The 26,410-nt window shown below is 42.2% G+C and overlaps 1 protein-coding gene across 3 annotated transcripts in view; it reads left to right on the top strand.

Moving 5' to 3' along the window:
* Window positions 1-26,410, top strand: part of PFKFB4 (6-phosphofructo-2-kinase/fructose-2,6-biphosphatase 4) — a 113,096-nt gene that overhangs the window by 17,255 nt on the left and 69,431 nt on the right. Inside the window, exon 1 of one of the 3 annotated variants that reach the window (XM_075072797.1) lies at window positions 14,057-14,185. The exons of the other annotated variants lie outside the window; for them this stretch is intronic. Within the exon in view, the coding sequence (XP_074928898.1) occupies window positions 14,182-14,185 (4 nt within the window). The 5' untranslated portion in view covers window positions 14,057-14,181. Of the gene's footprint in view, window positions 1-14,056; window positions 14,186-26,410 lie in introns of those variants that run through there. 3 annotated transcript variants of the gene reach the window in all.

Below are 26,410 nucleotides of genomic sequence, written 5' to 3'. Positions count from 1 at the left end.
CAGTAGAGTTCTGTTATGTTAAATCCAACGACAGAATTTAAATTTTAAATTGCAGAGTTCAGTCCACTTATAGTGGAAATATTAAAGGGGTCACACGGACCAGAGTCTGATTGATAAAACATTTAATTATGCTGTGGGGGATGTGAGGGAAGGGAAAAAGTATTTGCTCAATATTAATAGCAGGAATTGGAGATTTCCTCAGCTGAGATTCCTTATCACATATAGAAACAGATTAACGATTTTTAAAATCTAACTTGTATTAACATTTTTGGTATTACTTTCAGATACCTTGTGACCTTGTGAGAACTCTCAGTGACTAGATATTTATAAGTGACATATATTAAACTGTGAGAAGTTGGGCTAGTAAACAGTACAATAATACTCTAATAGTTGTCACACTCTTGATTAGTAGCAGATGAACTGTAAGTTAGTTCTACAGTTTCTTTTTCTTTGCAGATCTTGTTGCGTCTGGACAAACTAGAAGAAATCCTCTTGTTGAACATGCTGGGAGTGTAGGCAAATGAACTGCAGTTATTTCACTGCCCTCCACAAAAGCTGCTGATCTTAGCTGACTGACCTCTGTGACTGAAAGAAGGTTGAAAATAGCATCCGACCTTCACTTCCCTGTAAATGTCAATGAAATGCAGAAGAAATAGATGATCCACCCACGACCCACCCTATTATTTTATATTACACAACTGGACAGAGAGCCAGATTTTTTTGTTGTTGGGACGAGAGGGTGGAAAAGTTAAGCCCCATCAAAATATCTCAGCCTGCAGCAGACATCAGTGTGAAAAATCAAAATGCTGCTCATGCTAGATCTTTTTACCAGTGGATCAGATGCAAATTTAAAATCATCTTTATAAACAAAACAAATTTCCTCAGCTAAACTAAGTCCTAGCATTTCTTTGTTTCATTTATTTTTCTTAAAAAAAAAAAAATGTTCTCCTTCCTGGTCAGCAGGAAATCCAGTCAAATGGAGTCCGAGTTCTGATTTGATTTTTCTACAAGTTCCATATGCCTTTCCACCTTTTTAAAGTGTTTTATTTTATGTTTAGAAGTAATAACCGCTGTGTTTGGGGTGTGTATAGGGACCTTGTCTTCATATCAGTCTATAAAGCACCTAGATATAAAATCTGGGGGCTTGCCACAAAAAACATCAACTTCCATTCTAGTGTAGACCTTCTGTTTCACAGGTTGGTAATGTAGAATGTCATGTCTTTGATATTATCCTGGAGGTAAGGGCTTGTTATTTAATTACATCTTCACATATGTCCTGAATAGGTGGGGTGTCTCTCTGCTCCGCACCTTCCCAGCTGGGCTTAACTCTGGACTGGTCTGTGCATCACCAGCAGCATATAGGTTTTGCCCTATGATCTGTGGGGCTAAAAAGTGTGGTGTAGGTAAAGCTAATTTCTCATCTTTGGTTCTGAGATACAATGTTACTTCCTTTTCCTGGTCCAAAATATATGTAATAAATCCTATTTGTCACTCAAATTACTGATCCCAGCTTGTTTTCTTTACAAAGGGTTGTTTTGAGAAGACCATGTGAATGGAATTCCAAGACCACATAATAACAATTTACCTCTACTTAATAGACGAATTTTTCACTTTAGTTGAAAAATTGCTAGTTTGCCAAAAAAGAAATTTGGCTATGTTTGTACTTCCATTAAACTATACCCATGCCACTGAATAATGTAATAAATAAGACTGTCTTACTCTACCATCTATAAGATAACTATCTACAGTTTTTTTCCCCTTGAAACTATCATTTTTTGTGACCAAGAGATAGATTTTTGCCTCTTGTATTAAGCAAGCATATTTCCATTATTTTTTTGGCTTTATTCATGTGTGAGGTTTCCATGTTGGGGATGGAAAAAGTTGTAGAGCTACAAAATCTGAAATCTGGGCCCCATAATACAAGCTGCTGTGTGGTTTCAAATCCAATGGAAGTCAGTGAGAGATGGAAGCATTCAACAACTTCTAATTTCTCCCTAAATTAAGTGTATTCATTATTTTGCTGATCTTGAACTGAATTCTCAACTTACATTAAATTCCTTAATGTATTAACTTTAGTAGCTCTACCTCTAGAATCTGTTATAACTTTAGGTTTCAAAGATATTTGTTTTTAGCATTTTTAAAATTTGTCAATCATTTTTGTGAAATTTTCTTATATTTATATTAAAGCAGTGCTTAGGAGCCAACTGAGAATGTGGTGCTATTGTATGTTAGGCACTTCACAAACAGAGAATAAGACATAGTCTCTTCCCTGAAGAGGTAACAGTCTTAGTGGAAAAAAATCAAAGGGTAGGGCGAAGGATACAGCATAGAGTTTGTACATAGAGTTTGATACAGCATAGAGCAACAGAATGGTTTGCAAATACTATCTTTATTCAATTTTGGGGGGAGTTGTTAATTCTTTAGGCAAGGTTTAGTTAGGAGGGGATTAGCTATATTTTTCTGACTCCATTATGATAATACACTGCTCTTCTGTAGTTCCTTCTATACAAGGATCTCAAAACAGTTTGTCAACAACTAAGCCTTCTTTGAGTGATGGTCCCTATGTGTATTCCACAAGTGGGTATGCATACATACTTTGCACCTGAGTCTGGATTTATTTTACAAGCAGTGTCCATTGGCCTGCACATCCCCCCAGCTCTCCTTGTGCTCCAAACTAAGGGCATAAAGGGTGGTCTGACTGACACCTCTCCAGTGCCGCCTTATTGCTGAGTTCAGTCTTTAGTGTCCTCAGTTCCTTTCTATGGGATCGTTTTTGTAAAGATATTGTATATAGTGAATTTTTTAGTAGTTTTTATAGTATAGTCTAACATAGTAAAGAGTGTTTTTTCTCCCCTTTTCCCCCCCATATCCAGTGACTTTTTTCCCCTAATTGAGAAGTCTGGCATTATGCCCTTGCTTCTTTTCTGTCAGCCATGAACATCAAAGTTGCCTCTCTGACCTGGCTGAGGCTTGCATCTCTGCTAAGTGAAGCGTCTTGCTCTCTTCCCCTCCTTCCCCCCCTGAACTTGTGAGGGTTGGGAATTGAGACTTAGAAAATATCATCTGATGGAGAAGGCAATGAGACCCCAATCATATCTGGCTTGGGGACCCCCCTCTCCCTCCATACATCAGTTTCAGCAAACAAGCAGTTCCTTTCCAAGTACTAGTTTGGGAATGGAGGCTAAAACTGGTAAGCCTTAGGAAAAGGCTTTACAGAAGAGTAGGGGCACTCTCATAGGCATATGGACAAATCATCTTTATCTACAACTTCCCCAAAGAGAGAGGATCCCTCACCAACCTCATCAGTTGGGAGTGCCTGCGCACATGGGCACTAGGGACCTTCGTCAGAGTAAATCTTGGAAGGAGGAGGCAATGTGTGGATCCAAGGGTTCCGACGTCAGCTTTGATGGTGAAGTCTCAAGATAAACAGCTCCTGGTGTGCCCATCCACTTCTAGAGCTGATGCAATACTGATAGCAATAGAGTCCCAGAAAGTGCCAACTTCCATGGTGACCAAGGAAGGTCCATCTCTGACAGCCCTGTCAATGGACTCGTACCGTACAGCAGTCTAAAAACAATGTCTCCTTGGAGGATATCTTTGCTCTTCCCAATCTGAATTCATCCCTCCTATCGGGATAGTCTCTATTCCATTGTTACACTGAAGAAGAGACTGTCCCAAAAGTGCAGTGTTGTTCTTCCATCTCACCTGCCAACCTCGAGATGCAGCCATCAGCACTGTGTCTGTTCTCATAATAGTATAGGATCCAACTTTCTTTTTGGATGAAGCAGAGGCCCCTCAGAAATCTTTGCGTACCAGGTGGAGGTGACATGGGATAAGCCCCAGAAGATCAGGCTTTTGGTGTCTAACCAAATATGACTGGCCAAGAAACAGATGGTATCCTGTCCCATGTGGTCCTCACCTGCTAGTTGAGGCATCTTACTGCTTATATCAGGGGCGAGGAGGGGGGAGTCTGACCCTAGACTCCCAGGATCAGAGCATGAGCTGTATTTGCTATCGTCTGGCCATCTACAACTGGCCTCGTTGGAATATTTGGAGGAGGATGAGCTAATCCAAAGGTTTTGACAGTCTTCGGAGAAATTTCTTCATCACCAGATGAAGCAGTTACTCCTTCTCTGTCTCTGCGCATGAGTTCTTCATATTGTTTAAAATCTTCTAGCAGAGTGGTGACAGAGCTACAGAGTCAGCTTGAGGAAGACCAGGAGCCTCAGCACAGATTACTGGACATTCTGCAGCTTTCTGGTCCTAGTTAAGTTGTTGTCTCCACCAAGGGCATCTGGACCCAACAAAGACAGTTTGGTATGCTCTTGCTTCTTGTGCTCCCAGTTCTAAGAGACCTGAGAAGTGTTACTTTGTTCTCGGTGGTGCAGATGGCTGCAGAGCAATCTAAGCAACAACACCCAAAGTCTGCTCCTTCTGATAAGGTACTCAAGTGGTTTGACCTCCTGTGGAGAAAGGTCTTCTCTTCCACCTCCCTCCAGTTCAAGATTTTTAACTATCAGGCCCTTTTGGCCAAATTTGATTTGGTCAATTATGCTACGGTTATGGATCTTAAGGACAGCCTCCCTGAGGAGGCTAGAACCCTCACTAAGGTGGATGAGGGCAGATTGGTTGCCAAGACTTCCTCCAGAATGTGGTGGATGCAGCAGATACTGCATTTAGGGGGATGTAACAACTATTTTTATGAGTAGGGACTCATGGCTGAAATCCTCAGGTTTCCCTAGAGAGGTGTCGAATATTATCCAAGATCTGTCCTTTGATCCAGTCAAGCTATTCCATAAAATGACAGATGAGTCTCTCCATTCCCTTGAGGACTTGGATCCATAGACAAGGATGTAGGGCAAGACTGCCTCCTCAGCCTTTATATCACCAATGTCCCCAGGAGCCATCATGTAAGAGAGAGAGGGTTTATAAACCCAGGAACTCAGCCTCTGCAACATCCACTACCAAATCGTACTTTGACCCCACAGACAGAGTTTCTTTGGATGGCACTTTAGAGATGTGCATCCTTTTATTGATGCTTCTTCATTTCCCTCCTCAGATATTTGAAAGACTCCTTGCCCAATTTGCCAAAAACTGGAGGGCCCTAACTACAGGCAAATGGTACAAGGTGTCTGGACCCTGTGGGAGTTTAGAATACATATGTTTACTAATGGTCTGTTGTGCCTTCAGTGCCTTTCTTCCATTCATCCAGTCCAGACATGTCCAAATAATGTTGGACAACATGACAAAAAATATAATCAAGCAGGGGACAACAAGATCTCTCCCTCTACGCTTAGAGGCAGTCACCCTCTGGACTTAAGGTTATGTGATGGCTGATACACTATCAGCAGCATACTTACCTGGGATGCAAAACTCCCTAGCAGACAGCCTGAATAGACATTTTCCCACAAATCACAAGTGGAGGATTCACAATTTGGTTCTTGACAATCTATTTGCACAATGGGGAATGCTGAGCTGGAACCTTTTCATCTTGCGGGTGAACAGGAAATTTCCTTTGTACTGCAAGGCTCAGTGGTAGATGCCCTCCTAATGTCATGGAAGGATCACCTGGAGTATGCCTTCCCTCCCAATTTATTGATACCACAAGTTCTACAAAGATCCACCAAGATCAAGTTCGGGTCATCCCGATTTGTGTTCAACTGGCCCAGATACTTCTGGTTTTGCAGATCTACTTAAGCTCTTGCTTTGACCATCCGTGAATATGACCCCATTTCTAACACAGCACAGGGGCAGGTTCAGGCACCCCTGTCTGGGACCATTGCAACTCAGAGCCTGTTATTTGGGTAGGCATTGGAAATAGAGCACTCATGTTCCAGAAGGATGCAATCTAAACCAAAGAAGAAAGAATTCTATGAGGAGCTGTTACTCAGCAAAATGGAAACACTTCTCCCCTTGTCTTCAGAATCTGCTGGGATCCCTGCTATTTTAAAGTATGTACTTAATCTGAAGTTTTTGGGTCTCATGCTCAGTTCTCTGTGAGTGCATTTAGCAACAATCAGTGCTTTCCATCCTCCGATAGGTAACTGTATGTTCTTCAGTCACCTGTTGCAGCTAGATTTCTGAAGGGGCTTCTCAGATTGTTTCCTCAATTGGTGAAGTTTGCAGGTCAGTGGGACCTCAATTTTGTTTGATCGTCTCTCTCTATATCTCCCTTTGAGCCTCTAATCACATGTTCTATGGCCCCTCTATCTGTGCAGGTGGCCTTTCTAACAGCTATAATATCAGCCAGAAGAGTCAGTGAGCTGGGGGTGCTTATGGGTTACCTGCTATATATTACCTTCTATAAGAAAAGGTCTCATGCTCCCACTCCAAATTAATCCCTAAAGTAGTTTCTGAGATTCATACGAGTCAGGTAATTTTTTTTTCTCAACTGCATGCCTTGGAGGTAGAGAGAAGGATGCGTTCTCTGGATATCCAAAAGGTCTTTGGCCTTTTATCTACAAAGGACATTAGAAAGATACCTAAACTAGTTGTTTCCATAGCAGAGCAATTAAGGAGTCAAGCTGTACTGGTGCAGAGACTTCCTAAATGGATCTTGGTTGTATTACCCTTTATCAACTAGCTTGCATCTCCCCCCACCCCCAGAAGAGGTTGTAGTAAGAGGAGCCCCTAAGATATAAACTTTGGTATCAGAGGCCCGGTATGAGGCCTGAACTAAAGTAATGGTCAAGACTTTGCTGACATAAAGCAAAGTTAAGCTGTGAGACAGAGGCAGGCCCTGCTCACAGAAGCTGGCAAGGAAAAGGCTGATGCTGCAAAAAGAGACCTACCTAAAAGGTACTGAACACTAGATATCAAAACATTCACATACTTGTACACTCCACACAGATAACAAGGAACAGGTTAACCCATCTCAATGACAGGGGCAAAAGATTAATATGATGGCTAGAGTTGTTTTGTTCGAACCAACATGTACAAGGTGAGAGGCGTCACCTTACTGCGTAGAGGGATTGTACCTTGCTGCGTAGAAGGGTAGCACCTCAATACGTCAGGAGCGATGTGTAACTTGTTTGTACTTGTGTATAAGAATGCATCCCTGGGGTGGTGTCTTTGTCCAGCCGAGGGGGCAGTGGAAAGTCCTGCCACTGACTGAGCTGAGTCCACTGCCAGGGGTCACATATTTGTAGTATGCCCTGAAATAGACCAAGAAATCTACAGGGAACTATCATTGTGCTTCGTTTGACAATAAACCTGGCCGACGTGCCTTCATACCTTAGTAGACTCTGGTCATTGGGGGTTCTCTTCGGGTCTGCTGTGTCAACTATCTTCGAAGTGTTATCAGATGCTACCGGTGTGGTGCTCTGCTCTGTTCAATGTTGCGTATTCAAATCACTGCGCGGCTGTGTGCGTGTGTCCTCTCTGTGTGCTGTCCCCTGCAGCTCTTCGAAGATAGCTGACACAGGCAGACCCGAGAGAACCCCGCCAATGACCACGTAGAGTCTTAGCTAAGGTCGAAGGCACGTAGGCCAGGTGTTATTGTAAACGAAGGTACAATGATAGTTCCATGTAGATTTATCTTTTAGTCTGTTCAGGGGCATACTACAATATGTGCCCACTGGCAATGGGACTCAGTCAGTAGTGGCGGGACTTTCAACTGCCCCTCGGCTAGACAAGAGACACTAGCCCATCAGGAACTGCATCTTATAGCACGGGTACAAACAAGTTACACATCACTCCATGACATATGTGGGGAGGTGGCAACCCCTCTACGCAGTAAGGTGACGGCACATCCGTCACTTGTACATGAGTTGGTGTCGAACAAAAACAACTCTTCCATCAATATTTAGCCCTTTCGCCCCTGTCAATCTGGCATGGGTTAGCTGTTCCTGTTATGCTGTGTGGAGTGTACAAGTATGGTCAATGTTCTGATATCATAGTAATTCAGTACGTTTTACAGTAAGTCTCTTTTTGGGCAGCAATCAGCCCTTTCCTTGCCAGCTTCTGTGAGCAGGGCCTGCCTCTGTCTCACAGCTTAACTTTGCTTTATGTTAGCAAAGTCTTGACCATTACTTTAGTTCAGGCCTCAGGCCTCATACTGGGCCTCTGATACCAAGGTTTATATCTTAGGGCCTCCTCTTACTACAGAGGTATGGGCTCATTTCCATTGGAGGGCAAGCTGCTTCATCTTCATCTCCGAGAGACAGGCCTCTACTAGAGATAGGTTGAGCAGTTGCTTGAAGTTGTGTGCATGCCTTCATGAGATATTGCACTCTGGTGCCTTCATGAGATGTTCACTCTGGTTCGTTTGTCCACTGTGGCTACAGCTGCAGAGACAGCAGTACTACAGTTAGGTATCACTTTGATATCCTCACACCCAACTCCTGTTTGCAGAGATGACCCATGCTTGTTGACTTTTGGGGGGGGAGGTCAGGTTTAGCAGTGTTACTGAACATGCTCAGTCCATGTGAGCCGAGTAGGAAATCTGAGGGGTGGGGCATGTGACCCCGCATGCCCCCCCATGTCGCCTCTGCCTGTTTGACTACTGCTTGTTAATCTCCCAGGTGTGAAATACACATAGGGACCATGACTGGAAAAAGAAGAAATGGAGGTTACTCACCTGGAGATTCTTCGAGATGCGTGGTCCTATCTGTATTCCTCTACCCGCCCTTCATCCCTTCTGCTGCGGATTGCTTGGGCTGCAGAAATAATGATAAATTGTAGAGGCGTTTACCTGCATCACCCTTTATGCCCTCGGTTTGGAGTACAAGGAGAGCTACAGTACATGTGTGGGCCAATGGACACTCCTTGTAAAAATCAAAAAGAAAAACAAACACAGCATTTCACTCAGGATTCAGGCATGTGGTGCACATACGTACCCACAGGTGGAAAACAGATAGGGACTACACATCTTGAAGACCATCCAGTTACAGGTAAGTAACCTCCATTACTACTACTTTTTGTGATGGCATCTTACTTTTCAGTGAAGATGCTGTAAATATAAGTAGTAAACAGAGCATATGCTGAAAATATGAAATAATTTGTAAATTAAAAAAATTTCAAGTGGTAACACAGGTAAGGATTTGTTTAAAATGCTGCACATTTTTTTTCCTTCAGTTTTTCTTTAACTGTGTCTTGGCTTCCACACAAGCAAAACCAAATTGTGAATTGTGCAGAGCTGTTGTATCAAACTTACCTTACAGAACAGAATATTAATAAGAACATTTTCCAGGACATGGGAGTCAATGCTGTTGTCATTTTAATCTGCCCACAAAAGATGATGGAAACATCACAGTGACTAGGAGATTCCTCTTTCCCCCGCCTCTTCCTCCTCAAATATTCTGAATGCTTTTAAGCATCAGGCCTTCTGACTTGCATCACAATTTCCAAACAGTTGAATCCACTTGCAAGTGACAGTGCTGTATCATAATTCTAGGAAGGACAAAGAATGTTGTAAATGTTTCGCAACACACCCACAGAGAGCCCAGAGATTGCATAATTTAGTACGTGCTGTTGCTGTAGTAACATCATTGGTTGCTACCAGAACAAGGCATAGACATGACAGTCCTCAATAGATTTATCATGTTGGAAATGGAGGGTGTTTTCAGTTACACCTCTGGGTCCTTTAAAGAAATTGGGTAACCTTTGTAGATGCTGTGTCATTTCTCTTTACTGAATGTTGGTACTTCTCTGTATGAATAACCCCAGAGACAGACAGGCGCACACATCTCCCACACCTCCATATTTAGTTTGAACTCCCAAGTCTGTACAAAGTTAGTTACAGGATTTAAACCCTTACATTTTCAGAAACGTACACAATGAAATTCTTTTAATCAGCATGTGCATGGGTCTACCCTTACCCTATAATTGGCAGGTTTTAAAACAGAAATTGTTAAAGATATTGTGCTAGACACTCATCTGAAGAAAATGGAAATCAGTTGAGGATCTGGACCATTGTTTCCTCATTGTGTATGAGGTTATTATAATGTATCTTTTTGTGGGGGGGGGGGTCAGGGGGGTGTTGCTTGACTAGTTTGCAAAATAGCTGTTGTTCTAACAATATTGCAACTCTAAAGGAAGAGGAGGTGAGCTAAAGTGGACCAGCATAGGTCTGTACACTGTCTTAGGCCATTGTAAACATTAAAACTAGGGTATTTTTACATGAGTGCATCAGCAGCTAATTGGTGTACCTCCTCATCCCCCGACCCCCAATATTTTGTTCTGTTTCCATATAAGTGGTATTTCATACAACTCTCTGAACCTGGTTAACCTGATTAACTGACTTCTTCATATATTAAAAGAGGGGGGAGTAAAGTGTCACTTAAGATCAAGCTTCTGAGAATGGGTTTGGGTTTACATAAGGGTAACAAAGGAGAAAATGATTGTGATAGTACAGCAATGAGTGACTGTTCATCTCTTTAGCAAATGAAAATATTCTTTGCTGTGTTGTGTTGTGTTTCAACCATTTGGCTGTGCTTGGGATTCTCATATTACAGGGCCCTACCAAATTTTGGTCAATTTCATGGTCATAGGATTTTTAAAATAGCATATTTCATGATTTCAGATATTTAAATCTGAAATTTCACTATATTGTAACTGTAGGGGTCCTGATACAAAAGATGGATTGTGTGGGGACAGTGCAAAGTTATTGTGTGTGGGAGTGGGGGTGGTCATGGTATTGCCATCCTTGCTTCTGTGCTGCCTTCAGAGCTGGATGCCTGGCCAGCACTGCCGCTTTCCAACCACCCAGCTCTGAAGGCAGGACAGAAGCAAGGATGTTAATACTGCAACTCCCTACAATATCCTGGCAACCCCCTTTTGAGTTGGGGTCCCTAGTTTGAGAAATGCTGGTCTCCTCCGTGAAATCTGTGTAGTTAGGATAAAAGTCACAAAAGACCAGATTTCACAGAGGAGACCAGATTTCATGGTCTGTGACACATTTTTCACAGCCATACTCATATAATATGTAGGCTGTTGTGATATTATTCTTCTCTGATAAGATGTACCCCAATCATATTAATTAATTTATAATGTTATCTTATAGATTCTGTGTGCTCCTGAGAGAGGATATGCTCCAAATGGGCATTCCCCATAGGTATTAGTATAATTTTCTTCTGTAATAACACTAAGCAAATCTTCAAAACTGTAGATGCAGCAAGTATTCCAGTATCTGGTTACCATTAGCTCAGATCATCATTATGTAACTTATTATTCTGCGCCTAATCGTGAGAATCAACCCAGACATTCACAAATGCTCCTCTAAGGGCTGCACATCCATGGTTTGTAATTCATTATCTGGGCAAGATGGGTTGGGATGTTTCAGTGAATGATTCTAGGAAACAACATAAATGCAAATTCATTGGGTATTGACTTTCTCTCCCACAAAAGAGATGTTGGGATGAGGTAACTGGATGACTAAACCCCATCAGTTCTCTTACTTCATCAGATGAGTTTTTTTTAATATGGATGTGAATTAGTTTCTCACTTGATGTACTTGCTAACAGTGCAGACTGAGAACTAGAACATGGTCTTGCATTCAAATTGTCTGAAAACTGAGGGGATTTAGTTGAATTACAAAAAGCTTATTTTTTTCATACACTGACTCGTGTGGCTTTTGATGTTCATGTGTTAACATGAACCAACCTTTGAAATAAAGATAATTGTGCTGCCAACACATGGAGGTTTTTCTCTCTCTAGATAATCATAGAGGACATAATAAAGAACTAATGGTAGCAATATTGCGCTCACCTGTTTAAAACAGAATATGATATTAAGGGTCTGATTGTTAAAGGTGCTCAGGATCCTAAGTTTCCACACCCTTCAGTGTGGATAAGGGTCTGATGCATGACTCCCATTAACTTCAGTTGGCTTTGAAGGAGCTACCAAGGGAAAGATCATAAGGTGACCCAGCTGAATTGCTTACCTTCCCCCTATATTTTGCCATGTTGGTAGTTCTGGATGCTTAAAGTGTTGGGATACTTTGTTTTACTGTTTTCTCAATTCTGGTGGAGAGACTGTTGGGTAGCGTGGCAAGGGGAGACTCACTGGCACGGTGCCTTCTGCTGGTCGTCCTGGGAATTAGCTCTTCCAGCCTGGAGCGCCCTCTGCAGGCCTGTGTCTCACCTGCTGCTGGCCCCCATGTTCCTCATGGACCTCTGTGTCAGGGTTCTGCCCCAGCAGTAAACCACAATCTTGGTTTTCTCACCCAGGGGAACCCTCAACCCTCTATCTCCACCTTGCCTCAGTGGCTACTGCTAGTCACTATCTTGCCCCTGCTCACTGGGGCCAACTGCAGTCTGTAAACCACTCATCATCGGCAAGCGGGGTTAGGACCTGCTGCCTTTGCCTATTCCCAGGCTGCCCCTCTTCAGCCCCAGTACCTTTGTAGGCCTTCATGAAGGCCTGCAGCCTGGGGTTCTACTAGGCTGGAGCTCCCCAGCTCCCTCTGCCCTTCCCTGGAACTGCTCCACTCTGTGTACCCTGCTCAGCCTCCAGGCAGCCAAGTCCTTCTCTCTCAGAAACTAGAGAGCGTGTTTCCTTCCAGCTCCTGTTCCAAAGCCCTCTTATCAGGGCCAGCTGGGGCCTGATTGAGCTGGCCACACCTGTGGTCAGCAACACAGTCAGCTTCCCCCAGCTGTTCTCACTCTCCTTATTTCCAGCCACAGCCCTCTCCAGGGCTGCTTTTAACTCCTTTTCTGCAGGAATGGGGCAGCTGCCCCACTACAGGTAGGGATTGAGGGAGAGAAGGTTGGCTGATGGAGACTCCTGTGACTGTGGGGCTTCTTTCTGATCCTCTGTCCGTTCACGCATCTGGGCAGAGTTCCTCTGGTTGGCGTCCACTGGCTCCCTTGATGCCTTCGAGGAGCAGTGGGCGCTGTCCGGGGTTCTCTGCTCGGTGTCCCTGTCAGGTTCCCTTTTTCTGACCCTTTGACCGCACTCCCGTCCCTGTTCTTTTATTAGTTTTCCCCCGTATTCAGTAGGCTTCTGTGGTCCTGTGAGTCCTCCCCTTAGGCTGGGGGGGGATCCTTTAGCAGTGGGCGGGCTTTGCCCGCCCACTTCCCGGGAACCCAGTAGATACAGGTAGGGATTGAGGGAGAGAAGGTTGGCTGATGGAGACTCCAGTGACTGTGGGGCTTCTTTCTGATCCTCTGTCTGTTCACGCATCCGGACAGAGTTCCTCTGGGCGGCATCCACTGGCTCCCTTGATTCCTTCGAGGAGCAGTGGGCGCTGTCTGGGGTTCTCTGCTTGGTGTCCCTGTCAGGCTCCCTTCTTATGACCCTTTGACCTCACTCCTGTCCCTGTTATTTTATTAGTTGTCCCCCAAACTCAGTTGGGTTTTCAAGTCCTGTGGATCCTCCCCTTTGGCTGGGGTGGGGATCCTTTAGCAGCGGGCAGGCTTCTGCCTGCCCTCTTCCTGGAACCCAATAGGTACAGGTAGGAACTGGGCTAAGTAAGTGGAGGAACAAAGGAAGGCATTTCAAATGGTGGGAAGCAGATTAGGGAAGCAGAATGGTTGGGAAGAAGGGAAATAGTTATATAATCAAAACAATTGCAGAAATGGAACAAAGAAGACATGTACTGAACTTAAACTGTGTCACTTTTCTGCTTGTTGCATCCATTTCTCTCATTCCTCCTTCTCTTCTTTTGAAGCTCTTGAGGGCACAGAACCTGTCTCATTCTCTGTGTGAATCTCTGTAATATGGTAATGACTAAATAGACCTTTGTTTTTTATATCATCTGAAAGATGGCATTTCCTTAAGTACAGTGTGCTTTGTCATTGTGCAAGAGTATTGGTTCAATGATAACCCACAAGAAAGAGAGCCACCTATTGAGTCACCAGTATCATTTCCTTTCTTCAGTTCCTGGGATTTACATGGACTTCCCCTCCAAGCCCTAATCTGGCTCCTTACCTTATAAAATATGGCAATGTAGCAAGGTTTAATGTAGCTGCATGTTTATTGCTAAAGACATTTCCTGTTGGATTCTCTCTTTCGTGTTCAGTCTTTTCAGCATCAGCATTCTCTTTGTGGTTGTCTCCTTTGTTATCTTGGTTACCTTTCTCCTGCCTTGATGGAATGTTGTCATTCAGTTCACAGTTCTTGGTCAGCAGCTGCTTCTACATCTGTGTTTTGCGAGGTCCATTTGTGGTGATGCATTAGCCACATGCATCTCTTAAACAGGAGAGAGAGGAACTTAATCTGGGCTCCCCCTTTCCCACAAACATGGGTAAGAATGTTTCTTCCATCACAGAACCTTATGTGAAGATGTTGGTAAGGGGAGCATGTCTTTCCTCTGCCCCTGCTGACCTAGGTTGGACCTGGCAGATGGCTATCTAGAGATTGTGTTTTAAAGTTAAACATGGAAGGGTGGGTAACCTGCTTTGTTATGTTTGTTTTGTGTGTAGTGATTTTTGCACCATGTCATTCTATCCAAATCTTGAAATTTAGAGAGTGGGGTTTTCTCCATGCAAATTGATAAATAATTTTTTTTAAAAATCTTTATCAATCACAATTTTCCTTTGAGAATGTTGTAGCATTGGCCAGTCAGAAGGATAGTGACTTATATTTTCATGCTGAGTATTGGCCAGCTAGCACACCCAAGGCAGTCAGCTGGCCATCTAAGGATCTCCCGCAGCTTTGATGAGCTGTTTGAGTTTTGTTTTACTAGTGAGGAACCATCAGAGATTTCCCTTGCTCCCTTGGCAGTATATGCAAATAATGTGGCTTAAAGGTATGGCAGATCTTCAGCTAAGTAGTATATTAGAGCATGCATGAAGAACATGCTTATATTTGTAAATTTCTTTGAATACAACCTATCTCTAATGATATGTATGAATTACGTATTTTTATTTAATATCTCCCACATCCTTTAAAAAAAAAACACCTTGCATTATTTTACCTGTTTGAAGAGGCTCTTTTGGAATTTGGTTTCATATAATTTTTTAATATAAAATATTATCCTGATGTATAATATATTATTTTAAAGGTTCTGAAACTTGGACTCTTTTTTTCAGTTGAAATCTATGGAAATAAGTGCATTTCAGGAAAGGATTATTTAAACTAACTGGTGATACCCTGGTTTAAAAGGAAAAATAAATCTGTCTTTAGTTGTTTTGGAAAGTAATGAGAATTTGAGTCTGTATTTTCACTAGGCACATGCGCCTAGTGTGTTATCTCAAGAGTGTGTGTGTGAGGACTGTAAAATTTAAAGACATCAGCTATTCTGACCTCCTTTTCAAATTAGGTAATGAATGCTTGATACTGCGGGATTCATTTTTTATTTGATCTTGTGACAGAGCAGAAACAGAATTGCTTCAGAGAAACAGAATTGCTCAGGCTAAATGTAATGAATAAACCTAATAAATGAGTATTTGACATTTTGAGAGACTGGCATACTCAGCTCTTCTCAGAATGTGTGTGTATAAGAGTGATCATCTACTTTTGTCAGTAAATTAAATAGAATGGTAACATTTTTTTTTTTATTACATGAGTTTACTACTGCGATGGAATGGTTTAGCAAATTGAATGGGATTAATAGATTGTCTATGGGACTTACTTGGGTAAAGTCCAAAGTAATTGATTTGTCTTGTTTTCCAGGAAATAAGACTTGTATAATCCCATGTCTATTGTACTTGAAATATGGTGTATTAAACACACAATGCTGTATGAGCTAGGTAATCATGGGAGCCTTGAATAAGTTTAGTATCTGTGGCTGTTACATTTTAATGCTAACATTTTGTGAAGGTTTAAAAGGACTGAACTTGGTATTTTGTTGGCCCCAGTGCTGTAAACACACATATAACCTGTAAAGTTACTTGCATTGAAATGTCTGCAGCATTGGGATTTAAGTAAATAAAATTCTCTCTCTCTCCTTCTCTCTCCCTGTCTCCCTCCTTCCCAGTTATTGCCCCAGGTTTGGTTTGTGTCCAGTTTTCTGTCCTAAGTGAAACTAATTGTAAGTGACTTGTGAAGTGAAAACATGAAAGGAAGTAAAGATACCAACCAGTCGGAATTACATAGTTAAAATATTTCTTTAGAAAGCTAATCAGGTCAATTAGAAATCTGCTGATGAGACTGTCTTTTGTAGAGCATTAATGTGTTTTATTAGTGTGGTGATGTTTTTATATAATGGTGAATTACGTGTCTTTGATTCTGAGTCTCTGTCAAAGTGTTCATGCAGCATCCACATGATACTGGTCTGTATGCTTAGGAACTACTTTTCTTAAAACTTTAACTGTTGTGCATAAAATATCAAAATATATGTTAATCTAATATAATTATACAGTTCAGGTTTGTGTTCTGATCCTCAGTTGGCAACATATTAACAACCTTCAAAAGGCTTCTTTGAATGTAGCATTTGGTCTGGAACCTTTAATAAAGTGTGTGTATTATACAGCTATATTTTATATTTAAAGAAATAGTCCAGCCTTATATGTAAAGCATCGAAAGACTGAAATATTCTGCAGGATAGTGGGGGGTTTAAACAGGGGCGGCTCCAGGCCCCAGCACGCCAAGCTGGGGGCGCTCTGCCGTCGCCGGGAGGGCGGCAGCCAGGGTGCCTTCGGCGGCATGCCTGTGGAGGGTCCGCTGGTCCCGCAGCTGTGGTGGAGCCGCGGGACCAGCGGACCCTCCGCAGGCACGCCTGCGGTAGGTCCGCCGGAGCCGCGGGACCGGTGAACGGCAGAGCGCCCCCCGCGGCGAAATGTCTAGAGCCGCCCCTGGTTTTAAATAAAGTATAGAGCGCTAATGTAACGTAGCTTGGTTTGTCAGGTTCTGCGCCTTATGCACCCTTGCAAGATGAAAAAGTAGCAGTAGTGCCATCTGTTGGGCAGTGTTCTTTCCAAAACATTTTTTTATAAAATAATTTTTCTTATTTTCAGAACTCAAGTAATTGTTCACACTGCAATGCAAGCTGATCAGTAAAAAAAAATCATTTTTATATCTGGATATCTTAACACTTCCCTAACAAGAATAAAAGTTGATAATCTTTGGTGTGTATGTGTGGATGAGTGTAGAAGTAATCTACTTAGCAATGTGTCACCCTCACATATAGGTTTCATCTTGGCTTTTATTCTCCTTGTCATTCTCAAGACATTTGCTTACCATACACACACTCTGTGTGTTCATGTGTGTAATTTAAAAAAAAACTTCACTCCAGCAGTCTTGTCAATTATAACTTTTAAACTTGCCTCTAGACCAGAAGGTGGACTTCAAAGTCCCAATCCTGCATCCACCTAAACGTGTGCATATTTAAGCATGTGCTACTGAGCTTCTTGGTTAAGCACTTAAGGGAAGTGTTCATGAGACATGGGAAGTGCATTAGTGTGAGAGAAGTCAAGCTTTCATAAAACCAAATAGGCTTTGCCCCACGTTTGGGTGAGAGCGGGAGTTTTAGGATTCTCTGTTTTCTTTGAATTTAAACAGAAAAAAGAAAAAAAAAACCACGGCGGTAAGGGAGAGGGTGGGAATACACTGGCAAAACCCCAGTGTCCTGGATGCTGATCTCTCTCAATAAAAACCAAAAATGGTTATAATCACTCATAGAAGTAAGCCATTTATAATGATGCCATTTCAATGTGCAGCAGCATTGACATATTGGCTGTAGTGCTATGACCATCCCCTCAGCTTTTTAAGAATGTTTAGAGCTTAACACTCCCATTATATTTCTTAAGACAGAAATGAGGACTGCATTTCAACCTGTGAGATATGTGCCATGGTAACAAGAATGACTTGCATTAGTTGACGGCCTTACGCACCACTGCTGAACTGGAGTTCTTTTGTAAAGAGTTGTTAATGTAGCTTATCTATAACTGAGTGTTGGTTCTTGTTTGGAAATACAAAGTCAGATCACTGCATGCCATAGTATTGCTACAAATGAGTTCTTTAAACTCAGCAAAACCTTGTTAAAATTCCTCATTCCTATAATATCTTCATATGATGCTCAATGCTGACAATTATCACTGTTTCTGGTGGTTTTTTTCTTAAAGCTTTCACTCCAGGATCCATGTTATGTCATTCAAATATCTTAGCTTTCACTTGGGGAAAAAAAAAAAGAGTAAGTTTCTAGGTTTTCATGGTTGCAGAGAAAAGCTTGAAAATGCAAGTGAAAAAAATTAAAAAACTAAAGGCAAACAAAACCCCATAATTTATTGCCTTTTTAAAAAATCATGATTTTTAAGCCAATTGATAACTTTCAGGGGGAAGGGTGCAGGGGAAGGAGGCATTAACTCCTGATTTTTGAACTCTGGGGATTGACTGTGCTGGTCCTGAGTCTCTATTCAGAATAGCTAATGGGGTTTTTGCTCCTCTACTTCTTCCTTTTGGTATGTGTAATCACTGCTTTCCTTTTTCTTACTTCTCTGCAGCTTCATTTGAGCAACTAATATTGCATGGTATATATTGGAGGTGGCACTCGATGTGAAGGAGCTAGCAGGAAGGTATTGGTAGAAACAGTACAGTGATCTAATTATTGTAATGTAATTTTTTCCTGACCCTCTTCCAAATTCAATTAGGTCATATGGACATATCCTAAATTACACTAGAGCAAGCTTTTATTGTATTAATATATAATGTGCATTCAAACAGAGAAGTGGAAGATAAAATACACGGAAGTGGAGGTAAGAGGAAAAAGAATATATAATACTTTGAGTTACTGTGAACCATATGCATCCGAAGAAGTGAGCTGTAGCCCATGAAACTTGTGCTGAAATAAATTTGTTAGTCTCTAAGGTGCCACAAGAACTCCTGTTCTTTTTTTCCTAGAAATGTTTTACTTCAATTTTTATTTTGTGAAGCAGAACTTTGAAGAAAAAATGTGTGTAACTACTTGTTGTGTCAGGAGGTTCTTTAGATCCGTAGGCATGTACATGCACCATCACTCTTTCCTTCAATATTGATATGTACAACAATCTTCCTTGCCAAGGATCTGGATTCTTGTACCTTTCAATGCCCAGTACTGTAAACTCACAAATATGGAGCTAATCAGCAGAATGGAAGTAACGATGTGAGTATGTGCCTGGATCATGTGCATTCTGTACACATACATAATTCATGAATAAGTCAGGTATCTAGAGAATGTTGTTGTTACTCCTCAGCAGGGCTAAAATTTCACAAATTCATAGATTTCAAAGCCAGAAGGGACAATTGTGATCATCTAGTCTAATCTCTAGTCTAATCTCTTGTATAACACAGAGCATTTAACGTCTCCAAAAAATAATTCCTAGAGCATATATTAAAAAAACCCTCCAATTTTGGTTTAAAAAATGCCAGTGATGGAGAATCCACCACAATCCTTGGTAAATTGTTCCCGTGATTAATTACCCTGGCTGTTAAAAATTAAAGCCTTATTTCCAGTCTGAAATTGTCTAGTTTAATCTTTCAAACATTGGATCATGTTAAACCTTTCACTGCTAGACTGAAGGTTCTCTAAGATCAAATTTTTGTTACCCATGTAGATACTTGTAGACTATGATCAAGTCATCCTTTAATCTTCTCCTTGTTAAGCTAGATAGATTGAGCTCTTTGAGTCTGTCACTATAAGGCGTGTTTTCTAATCCTTTAATCATTGTCATGGCTCTTCTCCTAACCCTCTCCAATTTATCAACATCTTTGGATTGTGTACACCAGAACTGGTCACAGTATTCCAGCAACAGTTACACCAGTGCCAAATAGAAGTGAAATAACTCTACTTCTACTGAGATTTCCTTGTTTATACATGCGAGGATCGCATTAGCCCTTTTGGCCACAGCATTGCACTGGGAGCTCCTGTTCCTCTGACTGCCCACCACGACCCCCAAGTGGTTTTTGGGTCACCGCTTCCCAGGATAGAGTCCCTCATCCTGTAAGTGTGGCCAACATTCTTTGTTTCTAGATGTATGACTTTCCATTTTGCCATATTAAAATGCTTATTTTTTGCTTGTGCCCAGCCCACCAAGTGATCCAGATCACTCTGCATCAGTGATCTGTCCTCTTCATTATTTTTCAATTCCCCAATTTTTGTGTCATTGGCAAACTTTATTAGTGGTGATTTTATATTTTTTTCCAGGCCATTTATAAAAATGTTAAACAGCATAGAGCTAACAACTGATCCCTGCAGGACCCCACTAAAAACACTCTCTTGATGATTCCCATTTACAGTTTTATTTTGAGGTCTATCCGTCGATTTTTAATGCATTTAATGTGTGTTCTGGCTTCTTAATCAAAGTGTCTTAAGTACCAAGTCAAGGGAAAGGATTCCTAGAAATGATTCTCTTTAATCTCTGTTCAATTATGCCTCTTCTGTGACATCACAAACATACATCTCTGTAACAGTCTGAGACCTGCCCCAGGCTTCAGTAAGATACTTTCAAATCAGAAAAGCTATGCAGAAAATGAAAAACATTCCAGCATGTGCTGCTTGGAGTTGTGATTTATGTCAAATATCAGACTGTAACTTGCAAATGTAACATGTAATATAGCTCCCAAACACTTGATTTTTAGCTCACTTAGTAAACCTACTGTTTATGGATTACCAAAGCCCCAAGTCAAATTCTTAGCTCTGAGGTCATGCAACACACACCTGGAGTCCTAATACCATAAAATACGTTCCAGTTCTAGTCAACCAATTTGCAGAGAGTCAATTTTTGTTTGTTTTGGGAATTTATTTTCAGCTGATTATCCACCACGACCCCCAGATCTTTCAGTCACTGCTTCCCAGGATAGAGTCCCCCCACTCATGTAAGTATGGCCAACATTCTTTGTTTCTAGATGTATGACGTTCCATTTGGCCATGTTAAAATGCTTATTGTTTGCTGGTGCCCAGCTCACCAAGTGATCCAGAGCACTCTATCCTCTTCATTATGTACCAGTCCCTCAATTTTTGTATCATCTGTAAACTTTGTCAGTGATGATTTTGGGTCTGTTTGTTTTTTTTAGGACAATGCTAAAATGTTAAATAGCATAGGGCCATCAACTGATCCTTGCAGGACCCCACTAAAAACACACCAGCTTGAGGATTCCCTGTTTACTGTTATCTTTTGAGGTCTGTCAGTTAGCCAGTTCTTAATCCATTTAATGTGTGACATTTTAATTTCATATTATTCTGTTTTTAATCAAAATGTGTGGTACCAAGTCAAACACCTTACAGAAGGCAAGATCAACACTATTACTTTTATTGACCAAAGTTGTAATATAATCAAAAATAGATCTATAGACAGGGTCTATTTTCCATAAACCTATATTGACGTGCGTTAATTATGTTGTCCTCAATTCTTTATTGATCGAGTTCCATATCAGCTATTTCACTGCCTTTCCTGGGATCAGTGTCAGACTGATGCCTATAATTGCCTCTGTCATCCTGTTTACCCTTTTTAAATATTGGTACAACATTACCTTTTTTTGAAGTCTCCTGGAATTTCCCCATGTTCCAAGACTTACTGAAAACCAACATTAACAATTCAGTGAGTTCCTCAGCAAGCTCTTTTGAAACTCTTGGGTGCAAGTCATCTGGACGTGCTGATGTATAAATGTTTAATTTTAGTAGCTACCCTCTTCTTTTGGGAGATGGATTTTCAGGGACTTAGAAGTTGCTGTACTGAATAAGATGGTTAGTTACTTTTGGCTTGTATCATGCATGTGACAATGAGTGCAACATCTGATGCTGGTACTTCTGAGAACACTAATGGAATGCTAAACTGTATTACACTGTTCAGCTGCTAGGTGGTGTGTGTGTGTGTGTATGTGTTTAACATACGCTAAGGCAAAGTTCACAACAACCATTCCTGGCAGTGCATTAAATTACTCTTAAGGGCATTCTGCACCAAAAATTTAAAAATTCTGTGTACAATATTTTAAAATTCTGCAAATGTTATTTGTCCAAAAAATATGGAGGCTCCAGCATGGCACTGAGGAACACAGGCCATTGGCTGTACAGAGGTGGGAGATCACTGTGCAGCTCCCCTATCCTGGGATATGGATTCAGTGGTGAGGCTGACACAACTTAAGGACTGGGCCTGCCCCAGAAACACCACAGTGCCCTGCCCCTCTATGCTAGGTGCACCAGGTATGGGCAGGCAGGCTCAGCAAGGCAGGATCCAAGTGTGGAGGGGTTTAGTCTGTGGGGGGAAACCAAGTGCAGGTTGAGAGGGTTCTGTGTGGGGCAATCTGGGTGCAGGTGGCTCAATGGGGGAATCCGGGTGCTGGGGGGCTCTGGATGCACAGGTGCTTGTTGGGAGGTTCTAGGTGCAATGGTAATGGGACTCTGCAGGGGAGGTCCAGGTGAAAGTGGTTGGGGCTCTGCAGGTGGGGTCTGAGTGTGCGGGGGATAGAGCTCAGCAGTGGCAGGCTGGGTGTGGGGGACTCAGTGGGAATGGGATCCAGGTGCAGCTGGTTAGGACTTGGTTGGGGGGGGATCTGGGTGTGAGTGGCTCATTGGGGTGGTGCAGGGGCTCATTGGGGACGGGCTGGGTTCAGGGGTGGGTGGGACTCAGCAGGATGGTCTGGGTATGAGGGGGTCTGGATGCACGGGGGTTGGACGGATGGGGGAGAAGTTCCCTGTACAGCTGAAGAACAATGGATGCAGGAAGCTTGGAGTTCAGAACTTTGCAGAGCCTCCTACAGCTGGGGGAGAAATCTGGGGGTGGGAAGTCCTCCCCAGCCCAGCCTGGACTAGCAGCCTAGCCTGGTACAGGGTAGGAGCCACCACCCGGGCCTTCACCAGTCCCCCTTCACCCCACAGTGATTTACCTCTCTGTTGGCTGCCCTGGGCACCCAAAACATACTGCTGGAGAGAGCTGCATGACTGCTTTTGTCACTTCCCTTTGCTTCCCTGTCAGAAAGTCATTTTTCTGCAGGGAAACAAAGAAATCTGTGGGGAACAAATTCTGTGCATGTGCGGTGGTGCAGAATTCCCCCAGGAGTAATGAAAGGATCTTATAATGAACACATCTGGTGTGTGTCTCTCGGAAGGAAGCTGTGTAGCCAGTCATATCTGGTAGAAAAGACTAACCTACTCATAGTCCCCATGCAGCCTAGGTGTACATGACAAAAATAACCTCTTTCTTCCTATTCATTTCCTTCTGCTCCCAATAATGTATCTAACAAGTGCATTGGTGCTCATGAAAAGTAATTCCTTCTTGGTATCCAGACATAATAAGTTTACATCACGGAATTTTGATTTTCAGGCACGCTTCACTGATGGTCATAAAATTAAGTTCTGCAATCATAGATTTGTTTTCCTAGCTTCAATAATTCTATTCACTACTGAAAAGTACTCAGCTCTTGGGAGAAACAGAGAATAATAAACTGCACACAGCAATACTAACCTGCCATGCAGGATAGGAGGTGGCGATTACCTGGTCCAAGCAAAAGTGCAGGGGAAATTTAAGTTGTTTCAATGTCACGTCTTGTGTTTTGAATTTGGTTGCAATTCTGGGGCTAATACTGTTGTTTGGGGTAACGGGATCTTCAGAGGTTACATGCTTCTGGATATTTAGACTTAATTCAAAAAGAGCGCACCTTCAGAAACGCAGTGCTCCTCAACATCCTGCTGAACTTTATTGATCTCTTGGAATGATCTTGTTCTACTATGTCACAAGGGGCTCTGATTTCCCTGTGAAGCATTAGGGTGCCTGGAGCCGCCCCTGCTTCTTGGCATGGCTAACTTCATAAACCACATTCTTTAAAATGTAGGAGACAACTGTGCAATTTCAGACAAATCTTGATCTTCAAAAATGAAACAAAAAGAAAAATAAGTTTTGTGTTGATATTTCTTTCTTTCCACGTTTCCTCTCCCCATCTTCCAGGTTGTAAAGAGAGCTTTCTCCTGCTCTTTTGAGGGGGAAAAAAAGGTAGGTCTTTTCAGAATAGGATTGGGCACTGTAAGGTTATAGCAGCATCAGAATGGAATGCTTCAGTTGCTCTGATCTTTAGAACCTGGAGCAGGGGATGCTTTCATCCCCGATGCATGTGAATTTGCGGTGCTGAGTAGCTTGAACCCTTTCTTTATAAGACCTTTAGGAGGAGAGAGACACCCACAACAAGCCCTAGGTACAAGTACCTCTAAGAAAGTGTTACACCAATAAAAACTAGCAAGATCTTAAAGGGGACAAGACATTTATCACATTTATTGTAAATACCATCATAAAATAAAAGATAACAGCAAACAATGTTGTTTGGTTACTTGTTCCTATGATTATATATATATATAATGGGTGAATGGATATATATCTATATCTATATCTATATATATATAGATCTATATATATATATCCATTCACACAATCATTCACACAAGTTCTGTGTAGATATTATAGTTACCAGCCTAAAGTTGCTTGTGACAGAATACTGGCCAGGTACTCTGTACACAAGAGTGGAGCTGAGTCTGGGTCAGGTTGCACCTGATGCCCTGGAGGCTGGCAGGCAGAACCATAGACTCAAGTCCTAAGTCTTCAGAGTCCAGCTTTATAGGATTTTTCCCTATGTTAGTTCTATGGGAGTTGCTTCATTCTGCTGTTGTTAAATTAATCAGTAGATGCTGGCTCCATGTTGGCAGCAGAATGTTACCCAAATGTCCTTATCTCACCCTTCTTTTTTACAGGCTTTTAGTTTGGATTCAAGTCAAAGGTCTTGCTGTGTCATGCTGCCTTTGGGTTTGGATTTATCACCCGTCAATTGCAGCGTGACTTTCCGCCTTGAACCTGGCTTTGATCTTCCTTCTGTTGTTCTTTGTCCTTTTCTTTTTAGGGTGGATGCTTTTTACTTTGTTTCACTGTTGTCTAGGTCTTCAGCCGTTGGTAGCTGAACTTCACCTCATAGACTCATTAGATTCATTAGGTCAGAAGGGACCATATGCATCATCAGTCTGACCTCCTGCACAAGGCAGGCCACAAAACCCTACCCATACACATTATACAACACCCGAACCCATGACTGAGTTATGAAATCGGTCAAATTGAGATTTGAAGACCTCAAGCTGCAGGGATCCCCAGCAAGCGACCCATGCCCCACGCTGCAGAGGAAGGCGAAAAACCTCAGGGCTCTCTGCCAATCCGCCCTGGAGGAAATTCCTTCCCCGCCCCAAATATTGGGCGGATCAGCTAAACCCTGAAGCATGTGGGCAAATGACTCCCAGCCAGCACGCCAAGAAGGAATTCTCTGCATAATCAGTTTCCTATCCCATCCAACATCCCGGTAGCATCACATGTACTCACATGAAAGCCCCCAGAACTAAACTATCTGGCCGATAATCCAAAATAATGCCCAAAATTAAAACTACCATCCATAACATCCCCTCCATATATTTTTATCAAGCTTGCTTAAAGGCCATAATGTTCTTTTCCCCCAACTATTCTATAGGTATTACGTATACCATAATTCAAGCTATTCCTCCTGTCTAAACCGAGTTTTTCCATATTCCTCGAAGCCTTCCATGCTTCCCCTTGTAAACCTTGTCTTTTCAAGTCTAAACATTCCTAATATCCAGTTTGTACCCATTCGTCCTCGTGCCTACATTAGTACTAAACTATTCTTCACTATTATGGCTATTTCCTCTTACTGGTAGATCGTTCCTACTTATACGGCTATAATCTCTCGCTCCCACCTAACGTAATCCCTATATTTGTTATAGGGCACAGCATATCTCCCCGAGCCTTCTTTGGCCAGGCTAAACAAGCCAAGCTTTTGAGTCTTCCTTTCATAAGGAGATTTTCCATTCCTCGGATCATCCTAGTAGCCGTCTCTGAACCTGTTCCAGTCTTGAATTCATACTTCTAAACATGGACACCAGAACTGCACACAATATTTCCAGGTGGGGTCTCACCAGCGCCGTATATTAACGACACCTAACACCTCCTTATCCTTGCTGGAATACCTCGCCCGATGCATCCTAAAACCGCATTTGCTTTTTTACAGCCATTCACATTGGCGCTCATAGTCATCCCGCTATCAACCAATACCCAGTCCTTCTCCCCCTCCGTCATTTCCAACTGACTCTGTTCCCCCAACGTATATCTAAAATTCTATTATTAATCCCTAAGTGCATGACCTTCGCCTTTTTCCTATTATATTTCATCCTATTACTATTACTCCAAGTGTACAGGGTCCAGATCTTCCCTGAAATGTAGATCCCGGTCCTTCTCCGTGTTAGCATACCCCCAGCATTCGTGTCACCACAAACTTTAATTTAACACATTCCCGCTCTTTGTGCCCAAGGTCAGTAATAAATAGGTTAATAAGAATCGGTCCCTAAATACGATCCTTGAGGGACTCCGTAGTAACCTCCTTCCGGCCTGAACAGTTCACCCTTGAGTACGACCCGCTGGAGTCTCCCCTTTAACAGTTTCCTTATCCACCTTACAACTTTCACATTCATCCCCATCTTTTCCATATTAACTAACAGTTCCCCATTCGGGAAACCGTGTCAAACGCCTTAACTGAATCGAGGTAAATTAGATCTACAGCATTTCCTTTGTCTAAG

Source organism: Chelonoidis abingdonii, chromosome 16, assembly GCF_003597395.2.
Source record: "Chelonoidis abingdonii isolate Lonesome George chromosome 16, CheloAbing_2.0, whole genome shotgun sequence".
Classification (NCBI taxonomy): domain Eukaryota; kingdom Metazoa; phylum Chordata; order Testudines; family Testudinidae; genus Chelonoidis; species Chelonoidis abingdonii.
This window is presented reverse-complemented; position numbering and strand designations above follow the sequence as displayed.